The following is a 25,945-nucleotide window of genomic DNA, read 5'->3' as shown; positions in this document are numbered from 1 at the left end:
CCTTTCAAACACTCCTACAGCCACATGGCCTCGATTAATATCAACACCAATGTCATGTTCATAGCCTGTACCTGTAGTGTGATATGAGTGGGACATTACCTTCGTGATTTCTACCTTTCGAGCAGAAAATTCCAGCATATATGTCTCTGTGAATTCATAAATCCATGATATGTACAAAGGACTTAGACATATAGAGAAATTAAGCCATTTCCTCCTTAATATGAAATAAATAAATGCTCCTGTTCCAAATATTTTTGTTCATATAATGCTCATATGCATATGAGCTCTTACATATATGCATATGTGAAAAGTTTAAATATACTTTTTAAAATCCCAACCTAGCTACTGGATATTGTTGTTATTTTTTTTACTACATAGTAACTACTCATTAATTAAATGTCTCACAAGTTAAAAGAACAGAAGTAAAAAATGACATATTGATTAATTGCCTCCTTGTGTGAGAGTCCAGTCTTACAGCTGAGAAAGCTGAAGACAAAAGGAAAAACTTTCAAGTTACTCACCAAAATGTGTACCACATTGACAAAATTCTTTTCTCTCTATCTCTCTGGTCATTTGGGTAAATTTAAAAACATATCTATCTTCCTAATGGGATAAAAAAAAATTTTAGGTGGTAAATAAATAATTAAACCTCATGCCATTTAGAAAATAACATGAATAAGCACATATTTGGAATGACTGCTACTTTGTTATTTAGTGAAAGTTGATTATCAAGAAGGTAAATCTTGTCATTTCCACCCCATCTGATATTTTTCATTACAGGAAGAAACTTTTTAAAGGAAGTAGTTTTCAATGTTTACTTAACCATACAATTCATTTCAAGTAAAAAGAGAGTCAGAGTTCATGCTCCCTAGGAAGGGGAACCACTTTAAGACTTGATGGACTTTCCTTATGCGTCTGCTTTTTATTTTTAAACACCGCCACTGCTTTGCTGACCAACATTTTCGTTCAAATGATGGCAAGGAGGAGGAGCATGGGCAGAGGAGCTGGGTGAAAGTTAGTGATACTCCCTGCCAAACTTCCAAGTTGAAATCAAATCCTTCAGTGAGTGTCTTAGGCATGGAAAAAAAAAAAAAAAAAGATTTATAACTTCAGCAGAACTGTAATTCTATCAAGAAAAAGCATCAGTCAATCTACTTTACTGCCACCAAAGTATCTGAAGCTGGCTTTGTCTTACTTCTTTCTCCTTTGTATATGGAGGTGGGGGGAAAAAAAAAGCAAGAGGAGTTTAAAAAAATTGATGAAGCCCTGACTCTTTAGATGCCATTTATAGTCTGAGCCGGAATGCCATCCCCCTTGACCAGCAAACTGTCCAATCCAGCCGCATGTGTCAAGATTCTATTAGGCACTAGGTGAAATATATATGCAAGTCCTTATACCATTTAACACTCTGGGTCCACCTTCAAGACACTGGGCTGTGGATCAACCCGAACCAACACAAGAATCATTTTGACAGATTCTTTTAGAGGTGCTCCTTCTCTTTTTTTAACCTATCCTTTTAAACAAAATGGCACCAAAGAAAGATGTGAAGAAACCAGCGGCTGCCGCTGCCCCAGCCCCAGCCCCGGCACCTGCACCCGCCCCAGAAAAACCCAAGGAAGAAAAAATTGACCTCTCAGCCATTAAGGTAACTAAATGGATGAATTGTTTAGTCACTGAAACATCTTTCAACAGTAGGGAACTCTAGGAACCTGCAGACGGCTATATTTTTCATTGAGAGAAATGGCATTACTTAATTGAATTGATAGATTTAAAAATAAACTCCAGCATAAAATTTCAGTAAAATTATTATGAGTGTGGAATTGTATGTGGAACCTGCATATGTTTTATTTTTTTGTTCTCTAGTTTCCCCTTTACCCAAAATTGTCAAAGTGCCATTTAGGGGTGGAAATGTGTAACAGCAAAGTGTGTAAATGTGTTTTAAAAATACTTGAACCTGCGGGGTCACTTTTTTTTTTTTAATTGAAATTTCTGTAGATACTAGATCCCTTACTTTAAATCTCCATCCAAAGTAAAGTTTTAGTCCTGACTTGTTTCCAAAAGTTTAAAAACAGCTGATGACCCTGTTGTCCCGGTTGTGTTTATTTAACAGCTGCTTTATTTCATCTGAAGAAAGGAAGATTTTTGCAATTCAACTGAATTTCTCTTTCAGCTTTGCTTAATAAAATTTGATACAATACTAAATGAGATCTCAGTGCAGACAATTATGCATTCAAGTGTTTCAGTGACTATAACGGTCATCTTGTTTATTTATATACAGCATTTAATTCAGGATGTTTTGAGTTGCTTCTAAATGAAACTAACCCAAAAAAAAATTGTAAAAATTGTTGGTTATGTGGCTTTTAGCTTATGTCTTTGAGCTCCTGCATAGTGATCTTGAACTAAGGAGAATGTGATTGATTTTTGTGTCAACACTTTGCTGTGATCAAAGTTCTCAACTGCCAAAAGATTATCTGCTTTTGGAAAAAGGACGCAATGAATGTGCCTGTTACCTCCCAGTGATGTAATCCATCAAGTGTGCACCGTCTCATTCACTGGGCTCTCATTGGACCAAAAACAGTTTGAAAATCCTCATCTCAAGAACCCAACCTTATATGGAAAACTAATGGGTGAAAGTGCCTATGAGGTGATCTTTTCCCTTAAGCCAAGAGTTCTGTATGTAATAAATCTGAATTGTGCTATCCTGACAACCACAATGCTGACCTAGAAATAAACACATCATTGACCATTTTAGTGTAATCATAGGTATAAAATATTCCTAAAATGAAACTGAATTAACTCACCCTTAACTACATGATGAGGTTAAATAAATTCATAAATTCATGGCATTCCTGCCAATCATAAAATTTTCTATTTCAAAGTAGGCGTAGATTATCATACATATTTTATCTTAAATTTGTAGGTATGTGAAGTCTCATATTTGTAAAAACTTGGTGATAGAGTGTAATATTGGTGAGGAACTATTCTTAATGAGTATCCACTTAAGAGGAGACATGCATGTCAGATCTGCTATTAAATGTTTTTCTAGCTTAAGGACAGCATACAAATAGTTCATTAAGAAGAAATAAAAATGCTAATGTCCAGCAATTAATTCTAGTTAATGTATCTTTATAGATGCACACCAACTACATTATATAATGAGTATGATAATACTAAAATAGTTACAAGTGTTCTTATTCTTTGGCTCTCCACTCTATATCATTACAAACATGAGTCAGTGTCAAAGCAATTCCTCTTAACATTTATCATAATTTAAAGGAAAATACCATCTCTTTGAATCTGGAATTACAAGGATCTATAAAGGAAAAACTAATTTTTCTTCTTAAGAAGAAAAAGCTATCACATTAATGAAAGCAGGCATTATTTCTTCCCCAAGCAAGTGTAGAAGAATAAGTAAATAAAAATTTAGTTTGGAAGATAAGACATCTCCAAGAAATAGCAAAACATCACTTTTTTAAAGAGAGAGAGTAAACCGATTAGTCGTTTATTGTCAGCAGAGGAGTGATGCCTTTCTGAACCTTGAAAATTAGTTTATCCTTTCATCTATCTGTTGAATTAATTCTAGCGTGAGCTAACTAAGCAAAGAAAGAAATACTAGTAGGGTCTCTGCAAAGATGGGGAGTGCTCCATCTGCACTCTCTCATTGCAGAACCGGAGATGTGATGGATCCTGACAAGTGACACAAACCAAAAAAAAAAAGAAGTTAAATGAGAAAATCTAAAGAGGAACTTACCTTTATCTTTCATTTAGAGAACACATTCCTAATAGAAAGAGAAAAAATAATTAAAACCAACTTAAATGACTTCAACAATTTGCACTCATCAATATGAAATCAGTGCATATTTATAGGTATTATAACATAGCCAAGAAGTGTGATACAACCCGAAAACTTTATAAAATTTAATTTCACCCCAGTAGGTAACAAGGCTAATTAAAATGTACATTAAAGCATTTATGTATTTTGATGCTTTTAGTCACTTAATGATGTTTTACCTCATATAAGTTATAAGCTTTTTTCAAGCAGAGAAATTGAACTTTAAAGAAATTAATAGAGCTGTTATATGTGTTCATTAACTTTTGTAAAACTCAATAAAGAACAAACTTTAATTGGATTTAATTTTTGCATAAATCATAAAAGATTAGAAATTTGACTGTCCTTTAGCATTTGAGTAGCATTAAAATCTAAGTGTAACTGTTTTTATGCATGATGATATTTAACTTCTCCATACAATTTCCAGCTACCACCCACGTTCCATATTATAGTATACCACATTTAATAGTCATATATTTGAATCTCCATAAATTCTGAACAATCTTAGATATTAGTTTTATCAATTTCTTAAATGTGTTTTCCTGGTTTGTTATTTATTTAGGACATGTCGTTAGCTGTTCTCATATAAAATCTTTGATAATCTCAGAGGAAATGCTTACTGGATATCCTATCTTCATAGATTTCTATGAGCATCCTTTTCAAAAAATCAAATACTACTGATATTTGAACATAAAAGTTATTGTTTTGGTCAGTTTTAAGTGCTATAGAAAATGTTATTTCTGATAATGATGCCAGACTAAGAAAACACAGCCCTACCAAATTTCAAGCATAAGCATTATCACCCAGCATGAGTAGGTGCAAAGACAAGAATTAACACTACAACCAAGTGGAATAATGAAAGTAAGTAATGATATGACTGTGTGTGTAGATTATAAAAAAATTCTTTAATGTATAAGTGGGTTTTTTGCATGGTGCATGCCTAAGCTGATATGTCAGGATTCCTGAGGTGAGAGAAATTTGAATCATGTCTCTCATTGTACCACTTAAATTTTAATCCTCATATTCACCACTCAGTCAAGTCATTTCTGACCAGACCCTTGGGAGATATTCTACTATTTGTAAAGGTACAAATGCATTGACAGAAGCTCATCAAATAAGAGATCCTATAGCAATAACAACCAACAAAATTTTTATGCATGGAAGATTTAAACTTTCAGTTTAATGGGTAAAGTGGAAATGTAGCATTTCCAATAAGTACATCTACTTAGTGATGGGTGCCCAGTGGAGGCAAATAGTTCTACACACATTGTCACACAGTTGTTTTGGTGTAGGTAGAGGATTGTTTGAATTTGTCTACAAATTCTTTTTTTCTCATCTATGACAAGGCTGACACAAAACCAATCCCACTTAGAAGAATTGTCGGAAAAAGTCAAATGAAGACATGGTCCATAAAAGACTCAAAATTATTGAGTTCTTCGTCGTATAACAACCAATAACACTGTGAATTTACTCTACATCATGTTATTGTCTTTAATTTTCAAAACATTACCCTGAGGTTGTTTTCAGCTTCACTTGGCAAGAAAAGAAACTAAGCCTATGTGAAATTCAGTGTGATGTTCTTGATTGAGTAACTAGTAAGCAGCAGAGTTAGAGTCAAACCTAGCAGGCCAAATCTAATCAGCTGTAGTAAACTACCTCCAGTTTACAAAAAGTTGCTGTCTCTAAGACTGTGTAAAGCCCTTTTTGCTACTAAGGGTGTGAGAATGGTTCATACATGCATAGCCTCGGGTAGCCAGAAGAGGGGGTGGCAGGCACACTTCAGAGCAAGACACCAAGGCGTTTCACCCTCACAGTTCCTTTCTCTTTTGTTTTATACAGTTTACCCTGAGCTTAGTCTTTGACTGGCAAGTTAGTTATTTTCTTTTGCAGATGGGAGATGAAATACTGGGAACCTAGACAGATCTTAGTCACTTTTCTCCAGCTGCCTGTAGAAGTTGTAAGGAACATGGATATTAAAAAATACTGAGAGAGGGCCTCCCCTGGTGGCGCCACGGTTGAGCGCTGGGCTGCGAATCTGCCCGCAGCCTCTGCAGAGCCGATTCGATCCCTGGTCACCGGCGAGGGTCCCATATGGCGTGGCAGACCTCTCCTGTCTCACCTGCTGCTCCCTTCAGCAGTGTATTTCGTCAGTCTGCCTGTTCTGTTCCCCGCCCTGGCTCTGGTGAGTTCTCTCACCCTCCCGCACTTCTGACTGTACCCAGTGCTTGTATAAATAAATAAATAAATCTTTAAAAAAAAAATCTCAAAAAAAAAAAATACTGAGACAGGCATCCCTGGTAGTGCAAGGGGTTAAGCGTCAGCACTATGACGCTATTCCACAGCCACTGCAGCAGGAGTTAGATCCCCAGCCAGGGAGCTACCCACATGGTGCAGCAGACCTCTCCTGTCTCACCTGCTGCTCCCCTCAGCAGTGTACTTCAGTCTGCCTGTTCTGTTCCCTACTCTGTGCCTGGTGAATCCTCTCACTCCCCCACACACACCCCCACCCCCATACCTCTGGCCTACAACCCAGCTCTTGTATGCATAAATAAATGAATATTTTTTAAAAATACTGAGAGCAAGGTGGGGAGGGAGCGCAATGCACTAAGGTGGCAGCCTCAGATGCTTTGGTGGTGGGTGCCCTATGGCCGTAACACTTGAAGGGGGATGGGGGAGTCGTAAGAGTACAAAATACAAACAACAATGTAAACCAACATTACTTCAATAATTTAAAAAGTGAATAAATAAATAAATACTGTTATGAGTATAGATTGGTGTTGCCAAGGGCAGAGCTAGAGGACATGACTGAAGGTGGTTCAGGGTAGAGACTTTCAGGATAATGTGAATAAGTTCTAGAGATCGAACATACAGCATGGTGTCTCAAGTTAATGATAATATTTCTTGAAAGTTACTGAGAGTATAGGTCTTAAAATTTCTATTCATAATAAATAAATATATAAATAACACTGCAATGAGATAGATGTATTAGCTATCCTTTGTGTAGGAATCATCTCAAAATATATACATGTATCATATCAACATGTTACATACTTTAAACTTATACAATGTTATATATTAATTATATCTCAATAAAACTAGGAGGAAAAAATGACACCAGAGTGTTTTACATACTATCAAATGTAGTGAAACTGATTAAAATTTTAAATAATTTTGGGTTTGTTCAGTTAAACAATCACACATATCAAACCTGACCTCCACATCTTGCCATGAGGCTAATAATCAGAGACTGGTGATCTCTATTTAGTTTACAAATAAATAGCATGATTTACACTCAAAATCCCAACCAAATATTCTTTGGAGTGGTATCTAGAAACATAATGTCACATTGTGACATTTACGCAATGTCACATGTAATAATGTAAGGTTAAATCTTAACCTTACCTAACTTGAGGAAAAGAACATGTAGAGTCTTTCTAATTAAATGGAATGAGTAAAAACATGCACAGGTTGTTTCTAAGTTTTCTTTACATAATTTTAGTGTTTGTCTTCCTTTAGTCTAGTCTTTCAATAATACAGATTAGGTTTCAACACAATTCTAATGTCAACCAATTGCAATGTTAATCCATTTGCAGTGTGGATAAAACCTCAGGGGCAAATCAATAAATAGTTGAGACTATCACTAGGTAGCAATGTCAAACACCTATGCTGTTAAAATAAAAGAGTGGAAAGGAACAGGAAAATATTACAGGGTGTTCTGTAACCCTAAAATTATATTTTGAAAGGCATGTAACTGTATAATGTCTCTTCAAAGTAAAATTCAGCTTAGGAAGGAATAGATGTGTTCACCAATTTATAGGGAATAACCCTTTTAACTTTAAAGATAATGAAATCTTTGCAAGACAAGGAGACACAAAGTGAAAGTGCCAAATTTAGCCTCTCGACATTTTCATGCTGCAAATGAACCCCCTGGCAAGTTGTCTCTGGAAGTCATTCCATAATTACCCAGCATTAAGCACCATCTGACTCATGGAAATTGTGGAAGGGATTATATTTAGTCAGCTGACACTAGACTTTATTCTGCATCTCTTCATGCTGAAATTTTTTTTATATGAAACAGGATCTTCTATAGTTTGTTTCAACAGTTACAATGTGTTTCTCACCCCAAATCAGAATTTAGATGACAAAATTACAACATAGAAGTAGTAATAGTTTCAAGTATACTAGCTAAAATTTTAATTATACCAATGAAAAATTCTTGCTATTCTAGTCAAAAATTAAGAGTGAGTTAAAGTCCATAAAGGGAGTTTTCCTTAACTAAATAGCCACATCTGATTCCACTTTACATCCTTCCTCATATTGTGGCAGTAAATTTTTTGTACCTAGTAAGCACCTGGTATACTGTCTCTTATGTATAAAACGTCTATTCATTTGATATTATAAAATTATATCTTGCTTAACTCCTCTTTAGCTAAACTTCAAAATAATACTACTTATTATTTAGCACTTATTAATTTTTAGATACTCTGCCTTTTCCATTAAAAAAATTGAGTTGGAGCAAAATTTACTGGGAAAAGGATGGAATACTCATTTTAGAACCATAAATCATGGAGTATAGCATATTTAAGGAGCTAGAGCCCAGATAAAATAAGGTATTGAATCAAAAGACATGATTCATTATATAACAGATCCAGAACAAAATTCTGAATGCTTCAAATCCTACCTAATTTTCTTTCCACCATATCAAAAGACCTGAAATCTCTAAAAAGTCATGTCATTACTCATATATCCTTATCATCACAAAAGGAAGTTTTACTGTAGATAAGTAGGAAAAGTATCTATCTTCCCAGATAGATACTTATAATTTCTTTAAAAATTACAAAGAATTTATATGATTCTCATATTTTAAACAAAAAGAGATTGAAGGAACAAAAATATAGGTGGATTTTTAATAAACTATGCAAATAAGTACACAAAGTAGAAGAAACCTTAATTTTATTTATCAATTAATAATTATGGAAAACTGATAAGCAATCTGAAGAAGTATAGACTTAAGTCACATTTTAAAAATTGTATTAGCATTCACTTGAGCCTTTCTGTTAGTTCTTATAGTTCTGAATTGTACTATTTTAATAATTCAGCCTTTACTCTGACTTAATTCATTTCACTAGTCTAGGCCTCTTGAGCACAAAATTACTCATTTCCTCTTCAATTCAGATCAATTTATTCAATACAGTCATCATTCTCTCTTACATTAGACTGCCTGGACTTGTATTGTATTCCCATTGTCCTTAATTCTCCTTTTCAGACTATATTATGGTCACCACTCTAAGAATATTCTTTATTGCTATAAAAGAAATGCAATGAAAAATATTATTTCCTTTAAGTTGATTCAATCTGAAACAAAACTCTCAGAATTCCAAAACAGGACTTCTCCTGATCTTTTATAGTGTACCAATGAGATTGGAGTGAAAATTAATGTTAAGTGTTCCTTAGAGTTAGCATATATTCAGGTCTTTGGCTTCTCTGTCACACACTAAATTAGAGAGTATGCAGCAATGTTTTGTAATTGAAAAAACTGGCCCTGTGGAGATTAATTTCCATCCTGAGCCATCCTGATTAGACCTACTATATCTCTCAATGATAGTAAATTTCCTGTGTTCCTTCCTAAGGTATTTTCCCTCAGTATTCAACATCACATATCTTGCAGATAGTCTTCAATTGTAGCTTTAAATGTTTTAGTATATTGAAGTTTAACATATAGCAATTCCAGAGCTTATTTGATTAAATACATTTTAATATTTTTCCTGTATATCAATTCTTTCTATATTTCAGAAACTCAATTTTCTTTAATCAGTTAACCAAATCTCATGATTACTTTAGATAAAAACTTCTCAAAGAAAAAATTGTAAACATTGCAAAAATTATCCTTTTTAGTATTATTACCTTGTAGAATACTATTTACCTAAAGCGAATACCAAAAATACACAAATCATAAAAAATGTGGAATATAGTTACTTTACTAAGTCTAATGTAAGTTTCTAAGCTAAGATGAAAAGCCCTTTAAATAAATTTTTAAAAAACAATAGAAAATGAAGGTTGAAAAATTGTTCTGATAATAAATGTTTATATAAAACCTAAGGAAGTCTGTGAAAATATAACCATGTGTACCAATAATTCAAAACGAGTGTGCCTACTATGTGCTTGTCAGTTCTAGGGGCTAATGATGGAACATGGAAAGAAAATGCCTGCACTTCCTCTAAAAATGTAAGACGCTCTGTAAAGAAGATATATAAGTATTTTCCTTCAGGAAATAAAATGTTTTAGGGGAGGAACTTATAATTGAAGTAAGAACTTGCTATACATATGTTCTGATGATTTTAATTTAATGAAAATCTACTGAGCATGTAATATAGGTATGGTATTTTACAGAGTTGTGTGGGATAAAATCTAGAAATAGCAATCTAAAATCAGTTGATATGTTGTATTGATATGATAATTTTGTTCAAAAGGCTGATGACTTCATCATTGTAAGATCAAAGAAAGGCTGCAGGAGAAAGTTTTTGTAATTTGTAAAACGTACCAGAGGATTAACAGCATTTCCATGTATTCTATCAACACAGCATCTAGGTGTTCTAAATCTTAAATGGTAGAGTATTCTCTGAAATAGACTGTATTTCTCTTCTGTTGTCAATAGATAATCCTCCCTACTGTTGTGAATAGCTTTCTTAAATGTTTGCCTTGATTTTTCAATAAGTACAATAATAATCCAAGTGTTACTCTCTATGTGATAAAGATATAGAGAAAAACTAGAGTTAAATAGTTGACCCCTACCTACCACTTCTATTTTAATAGTAAATGTTTATATAGTATGAGAGTGGCTAGCAACAACTTATTCATAATACAAATATAACTTTTTAAATAACGGTCCTTTTTACTGGACATATTTTATACAAGTTGACCACAATTTATATATATTCAAAGAAAACATTTCTACTGAAAAGTATTTTTAAAATAAGCATTATGTAGGGCATATGATGGGCATTATGAGACCACTTTGATGAGTTTATGTTATTTATACCTAGTAGCTCTACTAAATATATATATATATGCTAGTTCTCAATATTAATCACAGGGCAATTCAAATTTAATGACCCAATTATATAAATATAATTACAAGGCTAAAAAAGAACACAAAGAAATCAAGTTCTGCTCTAATGGCTATAATTTGTGCATCGAAATCGTGAGACTCCAAATTACACAATTATCAAAGGTCACAAATTTTCCACCTTTGCCCCTTCTTTCCATTTCCTCATAATGATTCCAAACACTTTTAATTTTTAAACCTGTTTGCTAATAGCCTCTCAAAATGTCAATCTATTTATAGCGATATATTTACTATATACTAATAATTTTTAAATTATATTTCAATCCTCATTTTGGGAGTCAAAACTTTGGCTTTTTTTTTCACTACTTGAAAACACTGGGCAAAAGCAAATACATTTAAATGTTGATTTCTTCCCATATGTCATGAGGGAAAGCTTGAAAGTATACATCTGTCTAGCAGGAGAACACGTCATGCTTTTTGTGGCCAGAACTTCTGAAATGATACTTAAGTTAAATTTTTCTCCAACATACTTAATGTTTTTGAACTGCTTTTAATATGTAGGAACTGATGACATAACTGAACATTCTAGGACTGATCTTACACCAGCACTGCTTTTTAAAGACCCACTGAGAAGGGAGCTGCTCCCTGTTTTCAGGTGAGCTGCCATGAAGCCTATTACCAACCAATCCCTTAGGCAGACTTCAAATTGTGAAGTGTAATTTTGCAGTCCCTGCTTTGGGTTCTTTTGATTATCAGCCTAGAGACAGATCCATAAAAATGTTAGACAAGACAGAAACAGTATCAGAACATTCTCATAAGAACTTACAAAACATTTTAATTTTAAAAGAATATGCCAAGAATGCATATGCAAAAATGAAATATCAGTTTTCCTTCCTAGAGGAATTTCAGACATTCAAAAATATGACATCAACTACCATAAAGATAACAAGAAGGGTGGAAAATATCCACTCATAATGTAAAGAGGTTCAGAGGGAATGGTGAAAATGGAGATCAAAACTATTAACTATTAGATAACTCTATAATTCTAAGAATGTAATTTACCAAAGTTGGGTCTTAAATTGAATGTTGTCAGAACAGACCAGACTGTTCTTAGGTGAACCCGAAGAAACAGACAGAACATGCATGGCCTTTTCTAGTCCTCTGAATTTTACCATTGGGGACAAAGTTTCGGAGGTTGTATTTCTTCTATAGCAGTTGCTCCTTGGAACGCCCCAAACCAGTCCCATTAAATAACTTCCATTAATATAAAAATTTGCTGACTTGAAATTTACAAAATCCCAAATTTACAGAGACCAGTGACCAGCCCAAGCCCCTAGTGAAATTCTGAGCATCTCTGCTACTGAATGAACAAGCTTCTCAAAAAAGGCCACTCCAAGAGACCATTTCAGGGTAAAAGACCATAAAAGTACAGTTGCACTTCAGCCTTACTATGGCTGTCCACTCTGAGGGCTGGCAACCTAAAAATAACCCTCAGGGTAGAAATGCCTCTTTCCCTTTGCCCTAAGAAAGCTAAAGAACTCTGCAAGGGAGTGGCCACCTCCCTCTGAAACCTGATGCTAGCTGTGAGGTAACAGCTCCCCCAGAAATAAAAGGCAGCCTCAGCAACGGAGGCCCCCACTCAGGGATTCCAGCAGCCCTCAACTCACTCCAGCCTCGCCGCTCTTTTGCAGCTCAGCAACTCCATCATGGTGGGTCCTATGAGAAACTATTTGTCACTTATTGGATGATATAGATAATGGATATGATTGATTTTGACAAGAAAAGACAGACAAGGAAAAGAACTGAGGATAGAACATAATCTGAATGAATCTATAGAGTCTACTTTTAGTTTTCATTGAGGTGGGTTGAGGGTAGAGAGATTAATTACAGCTATTAATCTTCAAATGGAAAAATACATCTTACTCCCCAAAGCAATATTTTATGCTTCACCAACTTTTGCTATATCACATGAGGTTGATTATATATAAATTTAGAAGGAAAAAAACCTGCAACTATTGCTAAATAGCATGCCTTTTAAAACGTGCAAACGATGCAAATAGCTAAAATTCAGTAAACTTCTTATGCATTGGATAAAAATGTACTAGTTAAATAGAAGAAAGACTTAAGGTGTTTTTTTATGCAATGTTTTTTTTTTTTTACTTCTTAATACAGCGTACCTGTATTAGTCATAACAAATACACCATAGATTATATTATTCCAGGAAGTATTTGATTTAGCATTTGTTAAATCATTGAATAAGATACATAGAGAAGTTCCCTAATTATCTTTTGCAATAGCTTTGTAGTTTTCCTAGATTCAAAAGTATCCAAAGGCAAATTCTTATTCTGTGATATCTACATGGCTTCCTAAAAATCTCAGCAGAGAGCACTCATCCTTCTGTCAATGCATTTGAACAAATACTAGTTGTTTCTTTCTTTCTTCCTCTTTCTCACCTCTGCAGTCCTTCAGTGCTGACCAAATTGCTGGTAAGTGAATTGAGCTTCTTACTCCAAAATTTGGCAAAGTACTGCCTACTTACTGAAATACCACTCATCTCCAAGGCATGTTACCGTGTGTCTCAACCTGTTCATATCCAAGCTAGGTCTGAATCTCTGAAAAGTAGGCTTACTTTTGAGCTTACTTTGAAGATTTCTCAGGGAATGAGCTTGGATCCATTTAAAAATCAGGACATTTTTCTTTGGTTAAAATATTCTTTGTGGTTAATTTTTTTCTAACAGATCGAGTTCTCTAAGGAACAGCAGGAGGGTAAGTGGAAAGATATAGCTGTTAATATGTGCACACTCATAAAGATGGCATGTGAGAAAATCAATTCCCTTGAGATGAGATTAGCACTTGTTAATTATGCCCACTGGTGTTACCACTCTAAATATAAAATGGTCTCAATTAATCTAAATATAAATTCTCTCAGCCTGAATCCCATCCTTATAATCAGTAACCAAACATGTTAAAGCAAACAAAAGATCAACACCACAAAATAGGTACCTGCATTCACTGATTTCTCAATGAAACCATTTTGATACAGTAGGTAATATCCCGTGTATATATCAACATGCAAAAGAGGGTATGGAATTTGGATGGATAAAAATACATTATCAGTTCAACAAATCCCTGAAGAAAGATTTGACAGGTCTGAATTGTTCTATTTAGAAGGTAACGTTGATTAAGAAATTGCCCAAATCTGCACAATTTCTGTTGGCACCATGATGAATTCAAAGAAATAGTGGTTGGAGTGGATATAAAATAAAAATGAATTGAGAGAAATAGAAGGGAAAGTAGTTTGTCAAAATAAAGGAAAATATTAGACATTTCTGGCCTATCATTAGTCAAGTCAGCCTCCCAGAGAGGTGATGAGACTTGCTGAAAGATGCAAAAAAATCAGTGATAGGATCAAAATCTAATGTCAGTTTAAATTAATAAGAAATTTCTTCTTCTCTATTTGATATTTTTTATTTTCAGAAATTGATTGATTGGTTTATTTTCCTACATCATTGTTCCTGTTTGTACAATATCTGATTCCTCCCTTCAAGTGTATTCCCACTAATTCTCCCACCACCACAGCACCAGTGAACCATCACCATAGTCCCTTACACTCCTCTCTTTTGAGCCCTCTCACTCACCCTTACTTGCTGTTTGCCTCAAATCTATGATCAGCTTTCAAGTTTTGTCTTTTTCCTGAACTTTTGTTCGGTTTTCTTATGCTCCACCTATAAATGAAACCATTTGACATTTTTCCTTTTCCTTCTGATTTATTTTGCTTAGCATGGTCCCTTCCAGCTCCATCCATACTGCTGCAAATGGCATGAGTTTATTTTTTTTGATCGCTGAGTAGTATTCCATTATGTATATATACTGATTTTCTTGATCCACTCATCTGTTTGGGGGCATTTAAGTGGAATATTTATGAAGAGAAAATGTCACATATTCAATAAACTGATAGTTATAAATTAGAATATTGGACATAATAACATATTCCTATACTATCTATGTCATGACGTGTAATCTATATAGGATCACAATGGTAGGTGATTAATAAGGACCTATTTACATACTTAGTTCTCTAAAGGATTCCATATTTTTCAGTCTATTTCTGTGTCTGGAGTACCTCTTGCTTGAATATCAATTAACAAGAAAAGGATCTTTGCTGTAGTGCAGACTCACAGTTATCTACACCATTGCTGATTTCCCCGTATAGATATATTAGATAAATTGATACCTCAGAACTCAAGATCAAATTATACAGTAGACTGTTTTTTTCTTATTGAAAACAATTGGTTGTTTTCTATAACTTATTTGATTCTCAATACATTTTAACTACTTATGATGCTACATTATCAGTTACTGCATCCAAGTCCTCTCGAATATCTATTTAAAAAGCATTTTGACAGCCAAATTTTGATAGGATCAAACAATAGAAGACTTAAAACCCTTTCAGGGATAGAAGGACTTACTATTGAATATTAAATCTATTACTTCACATCTGAAATAGGCTTTAGATATGAAAGAAATTCAGTAAACTTGAAATGGTATACTGTTTTTGTCTTGTGCTAGGAAAACAAATATAAACTTTGGTGGTGGGTGTGGTGAGGAGTGTACACAGTGCAGCAAACCAATGGTAACTCAATAAAAGACAAAATAAAGCAAATTTCACCAAAATAAAAATTGATTAATTAAATGAAAATCCTGTACTTTCAGAAATAATTAGGCTTCCTTTGTTTGCTTTCTTGTTTAATGATTAAATATTTTTACTCATGCCTGCTCTATTTGAATGTATCACAGGTTTGGAGGAAAGAAAAAAAACCAGCTAGAAAACTATGTACTAAAAATTATGTACTAAAAGTCTAGATCCTGTGCTCTGAAGTAGAGTTGCCATAGCCAGATGAGGTTTTTTAAATGTAGACTTTACTTAATCCAAAATAAATACATTTAAAAATCTATTTTCTCCATAGTATTAGCAACTTTACAGTGCTCAAAAGTCACAGGTAGATAGCAATTACCTTTTTGGACAACCCAGATATAGAACCTTTTGATCATAACAAAAAGTTCTACAATAATGTTGTTCTAGACCAGGGGTTGTCAAATTTTTCTAAAAGGACCAAATAGTAAATAGGCTAGTCCTTACTGGAAATACAGTCTATTCAAACAACTGAGCTCTGCCACTGAAATGTGAAAATAGCCACAAACAATATAAAAACAAATAGGCATTGCTGTATTCCAATGGAACTTTACTCAAAAAACAGGGGGTCAATCCCTAGGCAGTGGTTTGCTAAGCCATGTTCCAGACTCTTCAAGAGAGTAACCAAGCTTTTAAAATCTGGGATAGGGATGGTAACTAATATCTTTCTGGTCTTGACCTTTAAATGGACAGAGGGGTTAATGTCAGAGTGATTCTATTGCAGTCCATAAAATCCTATTTCTATATTAGCATCTGACCAGAGTAATAGTGAGCCCTTGAGCATCTGTGCATGAAAGCCTGGAGCCAGTAACAAGAATAGTTCAGTTTCACATGTCCCTTAGAGAAAGATGAAAAATAATATGACTAATGGCCCCACAGTGCCTGCAGCCTGTTTTTTAGATTAGGGAAAATGATCTGTGATAGTCAAATTGAAGAGTTTTTGAGGCATAAAGTTTAGCAAGAAATGGTAATATGATCTTTAGTCAATTGTGAATATAATTCCTGGTGCAATCTTAGATTAAGTGAAGGGGTGAGAGTTAGATGAAACAGTTTGCTGAGTAATCTATCTGGATAGCATCTCTCAGTATGATACCATTAGTGACCTAAATGCCTTTCACCTCTACAATTCATTCACAAATGAGTTTTTTAAGTGTTGTTAGTTTTAACTCCAACAACATACTATTGATTCTTTTTTTTTTTAAAGATTTATTTATGCATACAAGAGCTGGGGTACAGGCCAGAGGTGTGGGGGGGTGAGAGGATTCACCAGAGATAGAGTGGAGAACAGAACAGGCAGATTGACCGAAGTACACTGCTGAGGGGAGCAGGAGGTGAGTCAGGAGAGGTCTGCTGCTCTATGTGGGCTGCTCCCTGGCTGGCCAGGAATCGAACTCAAGCTGCCATGGCTGTGGATTACTTCATAGATTGTCTTAACCCTTGCAACGCCAGGGAGGCCCCATACTATCAATTCTTACAAGTTTCCCAGAAAATTGTATTTAAGTAATTTAGAAGGTTCAATTAAAATGACTTTAGCAGCCCATAAATCCATAGTAGCACCCCTTTTGGTCTTCTTGTGTGCTTCCCTAAATTCCTTATTAATGTGATTCTGAAAGGCAAAATCAACTCTCTCAAAGGAGAATGACAAAATTTAGACAAAGAAAGTAATAGAAGGATTTTGATAAAAACAGAAATCACTTTTAAAATACATACTTAATACATATATACATACACAAATATCTGGGGAAGTCTGAGGAAAACTCTGGTCTATTGTTGTAAATATTCTGGTTGAGATATTGTGCTATCACTCTACAAAATATTCCTGGGGGAAACCAGAGAAGAGTCTATGAGGGATGTCTCTATTTTCTGTTCAAGTACTTGTGAATCTATAATTATCTCCCCAAAGGTTTAATTTTAAAATGTGACTTAAATTCCAAAACTAATATAGCAACCTGTAGCCAATGTATTATCTGAAAAATTAGTCAAATTTAGAGATTACCATAGTGAAAGATCCAAATGAATGTTACTCCTTCTGAGTCCTTATGCTGGGACCCTATTGGTCATACATTAAACTGGTTAAATGATTACAGACTTAGGGCTTTGTCTCATCCTTCTAAATTTTCCCTGAAAAATTAAGTTACTCTTGGGCCTGTCTGGTGGCGCAAGGGGTTAAGTCACACATTGTGAAGCTATCCACAGCCACTGCAGCACAAGCTTGATCCCCAGCCAGGTTGCTGACCCACATGGCGCAGCAGACCTCTCCTGCCTCGCCCGCTGCTCCCCTCAGCAGTGTATTTCAGTAGATCTGCCTGTTCTGCTCCCTACTTTGCCTCTGGTGAATCCTCTCACCCCTCGCACCTCTGGCCTATACCCCAGTTCTTGTATGCATAAATAAATCTTTTTTTAAAAAAAATGAAGTTACTCTTGATAAAAAATAGTTAAAGGGAGAAACGAGGAAATTTGTGCCTGAAGGAGAGGTTATTCTATAATTCGAGAAGTTTGGATTAACGTCACATACCATGACCACAGTTGAAAATTTTCTTTCCTGAAATTTAATTGACCTTGTTAATTATATAAGCGTTTAAATGGGAATTTCTTAAGATTTCTCAAGGTCTCAGTATTTCTTAATCCTCTCCTGTTTACCAAGCAGGTGAAGGAATACAAGTAAATATGACTGAGTTCAAATTTTCATACTTAATCTATAACAATATATGATTTAAAATTAGAAATGGTGCCAGTAAGCAATTTCAAAATGATTGGTCCAAGATGGTTTGAGATAGGAAAAGGCAATGTGCAAAAATAACAAGTTAAGTGACTGGCAAAGTTTGTAAAATGGGAGAGTTGGAACTGAATGCTTGGTGAAGTTGAAGTTAACTTAAAGGTCTATGGGACAACCATGATGCTTCTTGCTTCTTATAGAAACAAACTAATACTTGTTGCTTTTTGCAGACTTCAAGGAAGCATTTCTCCTGTTTGACAGAACAGGTGAAAGCAAGATCACCTTAAGCCAGGTTGGTGATGTCCTTCGGGCACTGGGCACAAATCCCACTAATGCAGAGGTCAAGAAGGTTCTGGGGAACCCCAGCAATGAAGGTAACCACATTTTTTCCCCAGGAAATATGAAAATGTTGGGAAGTGTGTGTGTGAGTTTAAAATATTGATTTATTGAAAAATAAGTTCCACAAAATAGGGCTTAATTGTTTCTGATGATAAATGTGCCTCTTGGCCATCAAGAATCTCAGTTTTTTTCCTTCATAAAATAAGTTAACCTTCTCTTGAGAATTTTTAAGCATGATAAAATGTCATGCTAATGAAAGGAAATGATGTCTAATGCTAACATCCTCATCATATGTAATGTTTATAATTTAAAGGTTAATGAAATGAAATAATAACCAAATGGGCACTTTTTTCCAAACCTTCAAAGGCAAAAATATATTTGACAAGGATATTAAATATAGATAAAACACAATGCATTTTGTCAACAAATTATAGTTACATCTCTGAGTAAATTACAATGTAATCTTCTAGAGAAGATCTACTCTGATAAAAAGTGGAAATATAATCACAATATTTTCAAGAGATTGAAAAATACCTCCTGGTTTTACTCAGAGCTCTTCTCTTGACCACATCCTTCTGCAACTATCTTAAAGGAAATGCAGTTATCTTAATTAAGAACAGAGAGGACATCTTAATAACAGTGTTTTTCCTATTTCCAAAGAATTACTAAAAGACTTAAAAATCTAAGCCAAAGCTTGCATTCAGCCCCCAAAGATAAATCATGGAACAAAAGTCAGTGAGCTATAGAAATGGAAATTTTTCTAAAATTTTTCACTCAATAAAGATATCCAGTTATTAGTCTGGAACAAGGAAAAAGAATTTAATCCCAATGGTTTGTGAAAAACTATGCAGACTATTGGAATAGCTCACCTTAAACAATACTAATAACAAAGAAACAAAACAAAAATGTTCCAAGGAGATATTGGGGCTATTCATCTGTCTAAGGGGAAAAAAAGTGAGAGCAAATAATTTCTCTTTTATGAGATAACTTTAAACGACTTGGACATATTCCTTTGTTTCAAAAGAAAAGAAGTTGATTTCAAGGAAATTTACCTAAATAAGTCTGCTGAAATTTTCCTCAAACTTCATATTTCTCAGAGTATAATTTCCAGCCAAATCATGCAAAACATTTCTGAGTGACATAAAGAATGTAATAAGCCAATCTTATTTTTAAACTCATCACACATCTGTCCTTAATGGAATTAAATGTTTCACTTATATAGCATATAAATTTAATCTTTTTAATATTACTCAATGTGCTAGATTTCTATATGCTTATGAAAGACCAGTAAGAGGAATTCTTATTTAAGGGTAGATAATTTTATCCATTAGCATACATCTGGATAGTCTACTTTATACTTTATACTTTTGCTGTGAGTATAATTCACCTTATCAGAAGATACTGAAGAAACTCCTGTCATCTCCAGACTTTAAACTGCAAAGAAGTCAGGAGAACAAGTATTTGACATACATACTCACCTTGTAAACTTCTTTTTAAAATTACTTAAAATTTAAAGAAACTGATGATTTTACAAAAGCTCAGGACAAGGGCGAAATATATATTAAAATTCAGTTAAATATTGTTATATTTGTATGCTATAGGTTTATTGCAGCACAGTATATTTTCTATTAATTCTTTAGTATTTATAGAAAATATTAAATCAACAATAATAGTAGGTGGCACTTATATTGTCCCAGCCTTAGTAATAAATTTTGCATCTATCATATCATTTAATTCTTAGATTAACACTATGCGGTATCTCTATTTTTTCAGGATTTAACTCAAAAATATTTCTGTCATGATTTTTTATTGAGGCAGCATTAGTTTATAACACTATTTAAGTTTCAAGAGTACAACCTTAGACTTTGACATCTGTATATTGTGATCACCACCAAAAGTCTAATTTCTATCTGCCACCATATCTCTGTTTAACAAATGAAAAAGTTGAAGCACAAAAAGTTTAAGAATCTTACCCACGATCACATAGTTGAAAGTGGTGATTTGGGAATAAAAGTTCAAACATTAGGATTCCAGAGTTCATGCTATTATCTATTTCCAACTTTTTATCACCTTGACAATTTACCAACTGAAATTTAAGCAATATGAAGAATTTTTTTAAAGATTTACTTATTTATTTATACAAGAACTTGGGCACAGGTCAGATTCATGGGAGGGTGAATTCATGGGAGGTGAATTCATGGGAGGGATTCACCAGAGACAGAACGGGGAACAGGCAGACTGACGAAATACACTGCTGGGGGGAGCAGCGGGCGCGACAGGAGAGGTCTGCTGCACCATGTGGGACCCTCGCTGGCTGGCCGGGATCGAACTGGCACTGCAGAGGCTGCAAACAGCTTCACAGTGAGGTGCTCAACCGCCTGCGCCACCAGGGGAGACCCTGAAGATTTTTTTTTTTTTTAGATCATCTAGAATGTTCAAGTTAACTTGTGAATCAAGTATGGCATTTCATGGTAGCGAATAACTCTTCCAATTACATTTCTGTAGAGATGAATGCCAAGAAAATTGAGTTTGAACAATTTCTTCCCATGATGCAAGCAATTTCCAACAACAAGAACGTGGGTACTTATGAAGACTTTGTTGAAGGTCTGCGTGTCTTTGACAAAGAAGGCAATGGGACTGTCATGGGTGCTGAGCTCCGCCATGTTCTGGCCACACTGGGTAAGGAAAATTGCAGTGGTCTTTCTAGTACAGAATATGAAGGGAAGGTCATAACTTACGAAATAAAGGGGAGTCATGACTTCCAATCAAGTTATAACCAAAATAAGTGGAGGAAGGAAGACAAAGGAAAAAAAAAAAGAATAATCAACTACTAATGACCATTTCAGTTGGTCTCAGAGATAATGAGTTTATTTTGGGAAAATAGTAACTTAAAATACTGATAGTGAACAAGTAAAGTAAAACATTGTAGTTCTTATAAAATAAAATTAGGATAAGATATAATATGAATTTAATTCACTGATTCAAAAGCAATTAATTGTCAACTTACTGAATGCCAGAGGAATAGGAAAAACATGATTCCTTCCCTCTAAGAGGTAAGTCATAGCCCATACTGATCTCTGAAGGTGGAATTTTTTCTGAACAGAGTTTTGTTTCATTAGGTGAAAAGATGAAAGAGGAAGAAGTGGAAGCCCTAATGCAAGGTCAAGAAGACTCCAATGGCTGCATCAACTATGAAGGTACAATTCTAGTTGCTCTAGGGGTTATGACAACTCTTAAATGATTGGCTTGATGATGGACTTCTTTTGAGCTTAAAATAACTTCTTTTCTAAAAAAAAAAATCATTATATTGTTTAAAAAAAGGGAAGTGGACTGATTAACTCCATACTTTAACACACACACACATGCTCACACACACACATACACACATATAAAATAACCAACTGATGAATGGAACTTTCCCTGAGTCTAGCAGATACAAGCCCTCTAGACACTGCCACAATCAGAGAGAAATCAAAGGTTACTTTGCTTTCTAGGGAGGATTAGGACAAAGGTCTCTGGAAAATCTCTAATAAGAAGCAAAATTAAGTTAGTATGTGAGATATTTTGGGGAGGGAGGGAAAGGACTATGTCTAATTAACCTCTGCTTCCCATTGCCTGGCAAAGTTCTCAGAAACAGCAGGAATTCAATAAATGTTTCCTGACTAAGAAAAGAAACAACTTCTTTTCTTCTTCCTCCCTTGTTGAACAAACATGTTCTTTATTAACAATCAATTGAAAAGTAACTCTAAAAATATGTCCTATGAGGATGTGATTATGTACATAAGATTTATTACAGTGTTTTAGCACTCCTGTGCTGTATTTTACAGTTAAAAATGTTTTTTTCACATGTATTTTCTTATTAGATCTTCACAGCAACCCTGTGAGATAGAAAGATCTTTTATCAGAATAAAATTCAGTAGAATATTAAAGTTGGGGGGAACTCAGAGTCTGTTACTAATAGTAAGCAATTACAAAAATGAAGAAACTAAGGGTCAAAGAGGTTTAGTTACTTCGTGAAGTTCAAATCATTAATGGCAGAACTGGTGCTAAAATTAGTTCTCCTTGTCTAGCATTCCACGAGAAATGAAAATCATCTCGTGGCAGGCAGTTATCTATTTCCATCAATGACTTACAGTGACTTCACCCAGATGGCCTGAAAAGCAAAGTACTACACAAAGTAAAGACACAAAATCCAATTTCTTGATAAAATTTGTAAATTAAAAGTTTTCTAATAAAACTGGGAAACTTACCAATCTCCAAAGAAGACTAATCTAGCCACATTTCAAAGAAGTTGATAGCTTTGATGTCAATGTCAACTTGAAAAGTCTGTTAACTTGGGGAAAAAGTAAGAAAAGAAAAACAGAGACAAGATGAGAGGAGGGTAGAGAGGGGAAAGAGAGGGAGAAGAGGAAAGAGAAGGGACAGGTAAAGGAAAGGAAGAATACCAGAAAAATTGAGTCCTGACAATTCTGATTAAACTTCATTTTTCCCTGTAGTCAGCAATAGCCCTAAATACATTATATAACAGAAGATTTCTTTCAATAAATATCATTTGGATAAGTGGATAGTCATCTAGAAAATAAAGTCAGATCTGGATCTAACACCAGGATAAATTTCAAATAAATCAAATATTTAAAGGCAAAAGCTGAAAGCATAAAAGTAATGGTAGAATGATATTATAACTTTCAAAGCCTTTAACACTGATACAAAACCCAGAAGTCATTATGAATTTTGATACATTCAACCATATATACTTATTCAAATTTATACAAAGACCATAACCCAATGGAAAAATTAGCAGGCATGCATATAATTCATAGAAAAGGATATAAAAATATATATGAGGGCCTCCCCTGGTGGCACAGGCAATTGAGCGCAGTGCTGTGAAGCTGTCCGCAGCCTCTGCAGCGCAGGTTAGTTCCCAGCCGGCCAGGGAGATACCCACATGGTGTGGCAGCCCTCTCCTGACTCACCCACTGCTCCTCTCAGTAGTGTATTTCGGTCAGTCTGCCTGTTCTGCTCCCCACTCTGTCTCTGGTGAATCCTCTCATCCTCCCAAACATCTGGCCTGTATCCCAGTTCTTGTATGCATGAATAAATAATAAATCTTTTTAAAAAATCAAATAAATAAATAAATAAATCTTAAATATATATATATGAACATATGATGCTAAAGTTCACAAATAATAAAAGAAATTCAGATTAACACTACGCTAATATATTATTTTTTAATAAATTGATTGCCAAAGATCAAAAGTTCGACCACCCTTTGGGCTGAGGAGAATGTGTGGAAACAGGTGATCTTGTGCATTCCAGGAGGGAATGTAAATCCTTAAATCCCTACATGGTTATGTGTTACAATTTATTCCGTAAAATCTACTTTGAGGGATGTAATGTTTTTATGTACTTCATGGTAAAGAAACAATCATATATACACAGTTTTTCATTTCTGTGTTGGTCATGAAATTCAAATATTTGAACAACTTAATATCCATCAAGAAGAATGTATGAAATAGATTCTGATAATCTACATAATGGAATTCTCAACAGCCTTAAAAAAGAATAAGGACACCCCTGTTTATGATAATGGTAATATTGCCAAGACTTATGACTGGGAAAAGAAAGTGTAAATGAATTTGTAGAGCATGCCATTATTTGTGCAAAAAAATATTTTTAGATATATATTTGTATTTTCTTATATATGAATAATAGCTCTACAAATATAACTATAAAGAGAAGAACAGGGCAACAGTAATGAAGAACATCTTTTTGTTATAAACCCTTCCATACTTTAAAGAAAAAAATTTAACTATGTGAATCTACCATTCATTCCAAGAGTCTAATTTACAAAATAAGGAAAGACCATAAATTAAGTGTTAAAAGTAGTGAACTAAACAGATCTCTTAAAAAAATAAGTTCTAATGTTATAAGTAAGGATATTTAAAATTGAGCTAATTTATTAATTAGCTCAATTATTGAATTATCCACCATTATTGAATTTCACTGTTTTTTAACTCAAAACTCTATTTTTCCTACAGCTTTTGTCAAGCATATCATGTCTATCTAAGTGGAGTTCTCAAGGTAGATATCTGTTCCTTCTTTAATACCTGACTTTCTTGGGTTGCATTTTTAAAAAATTTAACAGCTTCGCATTGTATTGTAGATATAATTAGTGTTGGTTCTTAATGAAGAATTATTTATATTAATCATAAAACATTGACTCCTAGATATGACTTATTCAGAAATAAAACTTCCTTGTGTACATTTATAAGACAAACTTCTGAGGTTTTTGCTTCCATGTATAAACCTTGCTTTTGACTATAATATAATTATTCAGTGGAGAGTCAATGAAGGTGACACTATTTAATTAATTTAGTTGAAACATAACACTAATAAAAGCATGAGCTTATTTATGTTCCTAGAATAACTAAAGAAATTTTTAACAACTACTACTCTAGAAAACCATGTTATCATAGCCCAAACTTAAGCACTTGCAACCAGGTTCTTCAAGGAGGTAACAGCTTACGTTGGAGTACTGGTTCATAGTGTGCTATTCTTTTGCAAATCACATTATATCCTTCCACTTTCTTTCTGAAAAGATACATTCATTATCTAAATCTATTTCCTTTTCCTTTATAGATCAAATATTGTTTAGGAAGACTGGCTGGAATCTTATTTTCGTAACACCCGCGACTAACTGTCCAAACCTGGTTATCATCGTTCAGAAAAACAAAACAATTTGGACCCTTCTAAATGGAAGGTTTCCCAGAATTTTCATACACCTTGTTTTTCTACGATTTGTATCCATACTACCCAAACCAAGTGTCTGCAGCTCCAGACAAGAAAGATAAAATATTGACAACCTCAAATCTAAACACCACTTGTTATTTTCTACTGTTGGTCAATGAACATCTTTAAAATGATGAATCAATAAATAATTTTCGTCAGTCTGGAATATTCAAGTCACATTGTGTTTTTAGTATCTTCGAGAAAATTTTTTTTCAATCACAATTCTCTCGTTAATGTGCATCATATGGAGAAATGATGAACTTTTTAAAGAATAAATTATTACAGTCTGCATAGCAATGATAAATAAAATAATAATAATAATCATATATTATTGAAAAAGAGGAAGAGAACTGAGGAAATTCAGGTAGGGATCAGAGACATTTAAATATAAACTATCCAATCAATTAAAGATGAAAGCAGTTTTCTTCAGTTTTTTGTAAATCTTTGTATACACAGTTTGATCTATTTCACTACTAGTAGCAATCTGGCCTATTAGAAAATCCTAATAAACCC

At 34.1% G+C, this 25,945-nt stretch overlaps 1 protein-coding gene across 1 annotated transcript; it reads left to right on the top strand.

Annotated features, from left to right (window-relative positions):
- Window positions 1-1,525: 1,525 nt before the first annotated feature.
- On the top strand, window positions 1,526-25,584 carry MYL1 (myosin light chain 1; the record flags this gene model as incomplete). Its single annotated transcript, XM_084240796.1, has 7 exons — window positions 1,526-1,645; window positions 13,634-13,661; window positions 18,535-18,678; window positions 21,149-21,322; window positions 21,763-21,840; window positions 24,682-24,724; window positions 25,283-25,584. The coding sequence occupies 6 exons, from the start codon at window positions 1,526-1,528 to the stop codon at window positions 24,708-24,710; spliced, it is 573 nt and encodes a 190-aa protein (XP_084096922.1). The 3' UTR covers window positions 24,711-24,724; window positions 25,283-25,584.
- Between the last annotated feature and the right edge of the window lie 361 nt (window positions 25,585-25,945).

This window comes from Talpa europaea (assembly GCF_964194135.1).
Source record: "Talpa europaea genome assembly, chromosome: 1".
NCBI lineage: Eukaryota > Metazoa > Chordata > Mammalia > Eulipotyphla > Talpidae > Talpa > Talpa europaea.
The sequence above is the reverse complement of the archived record's forward strand: the minus strand, read 5'-3'. Positions and strand labels throughout refer to the sequence as shown.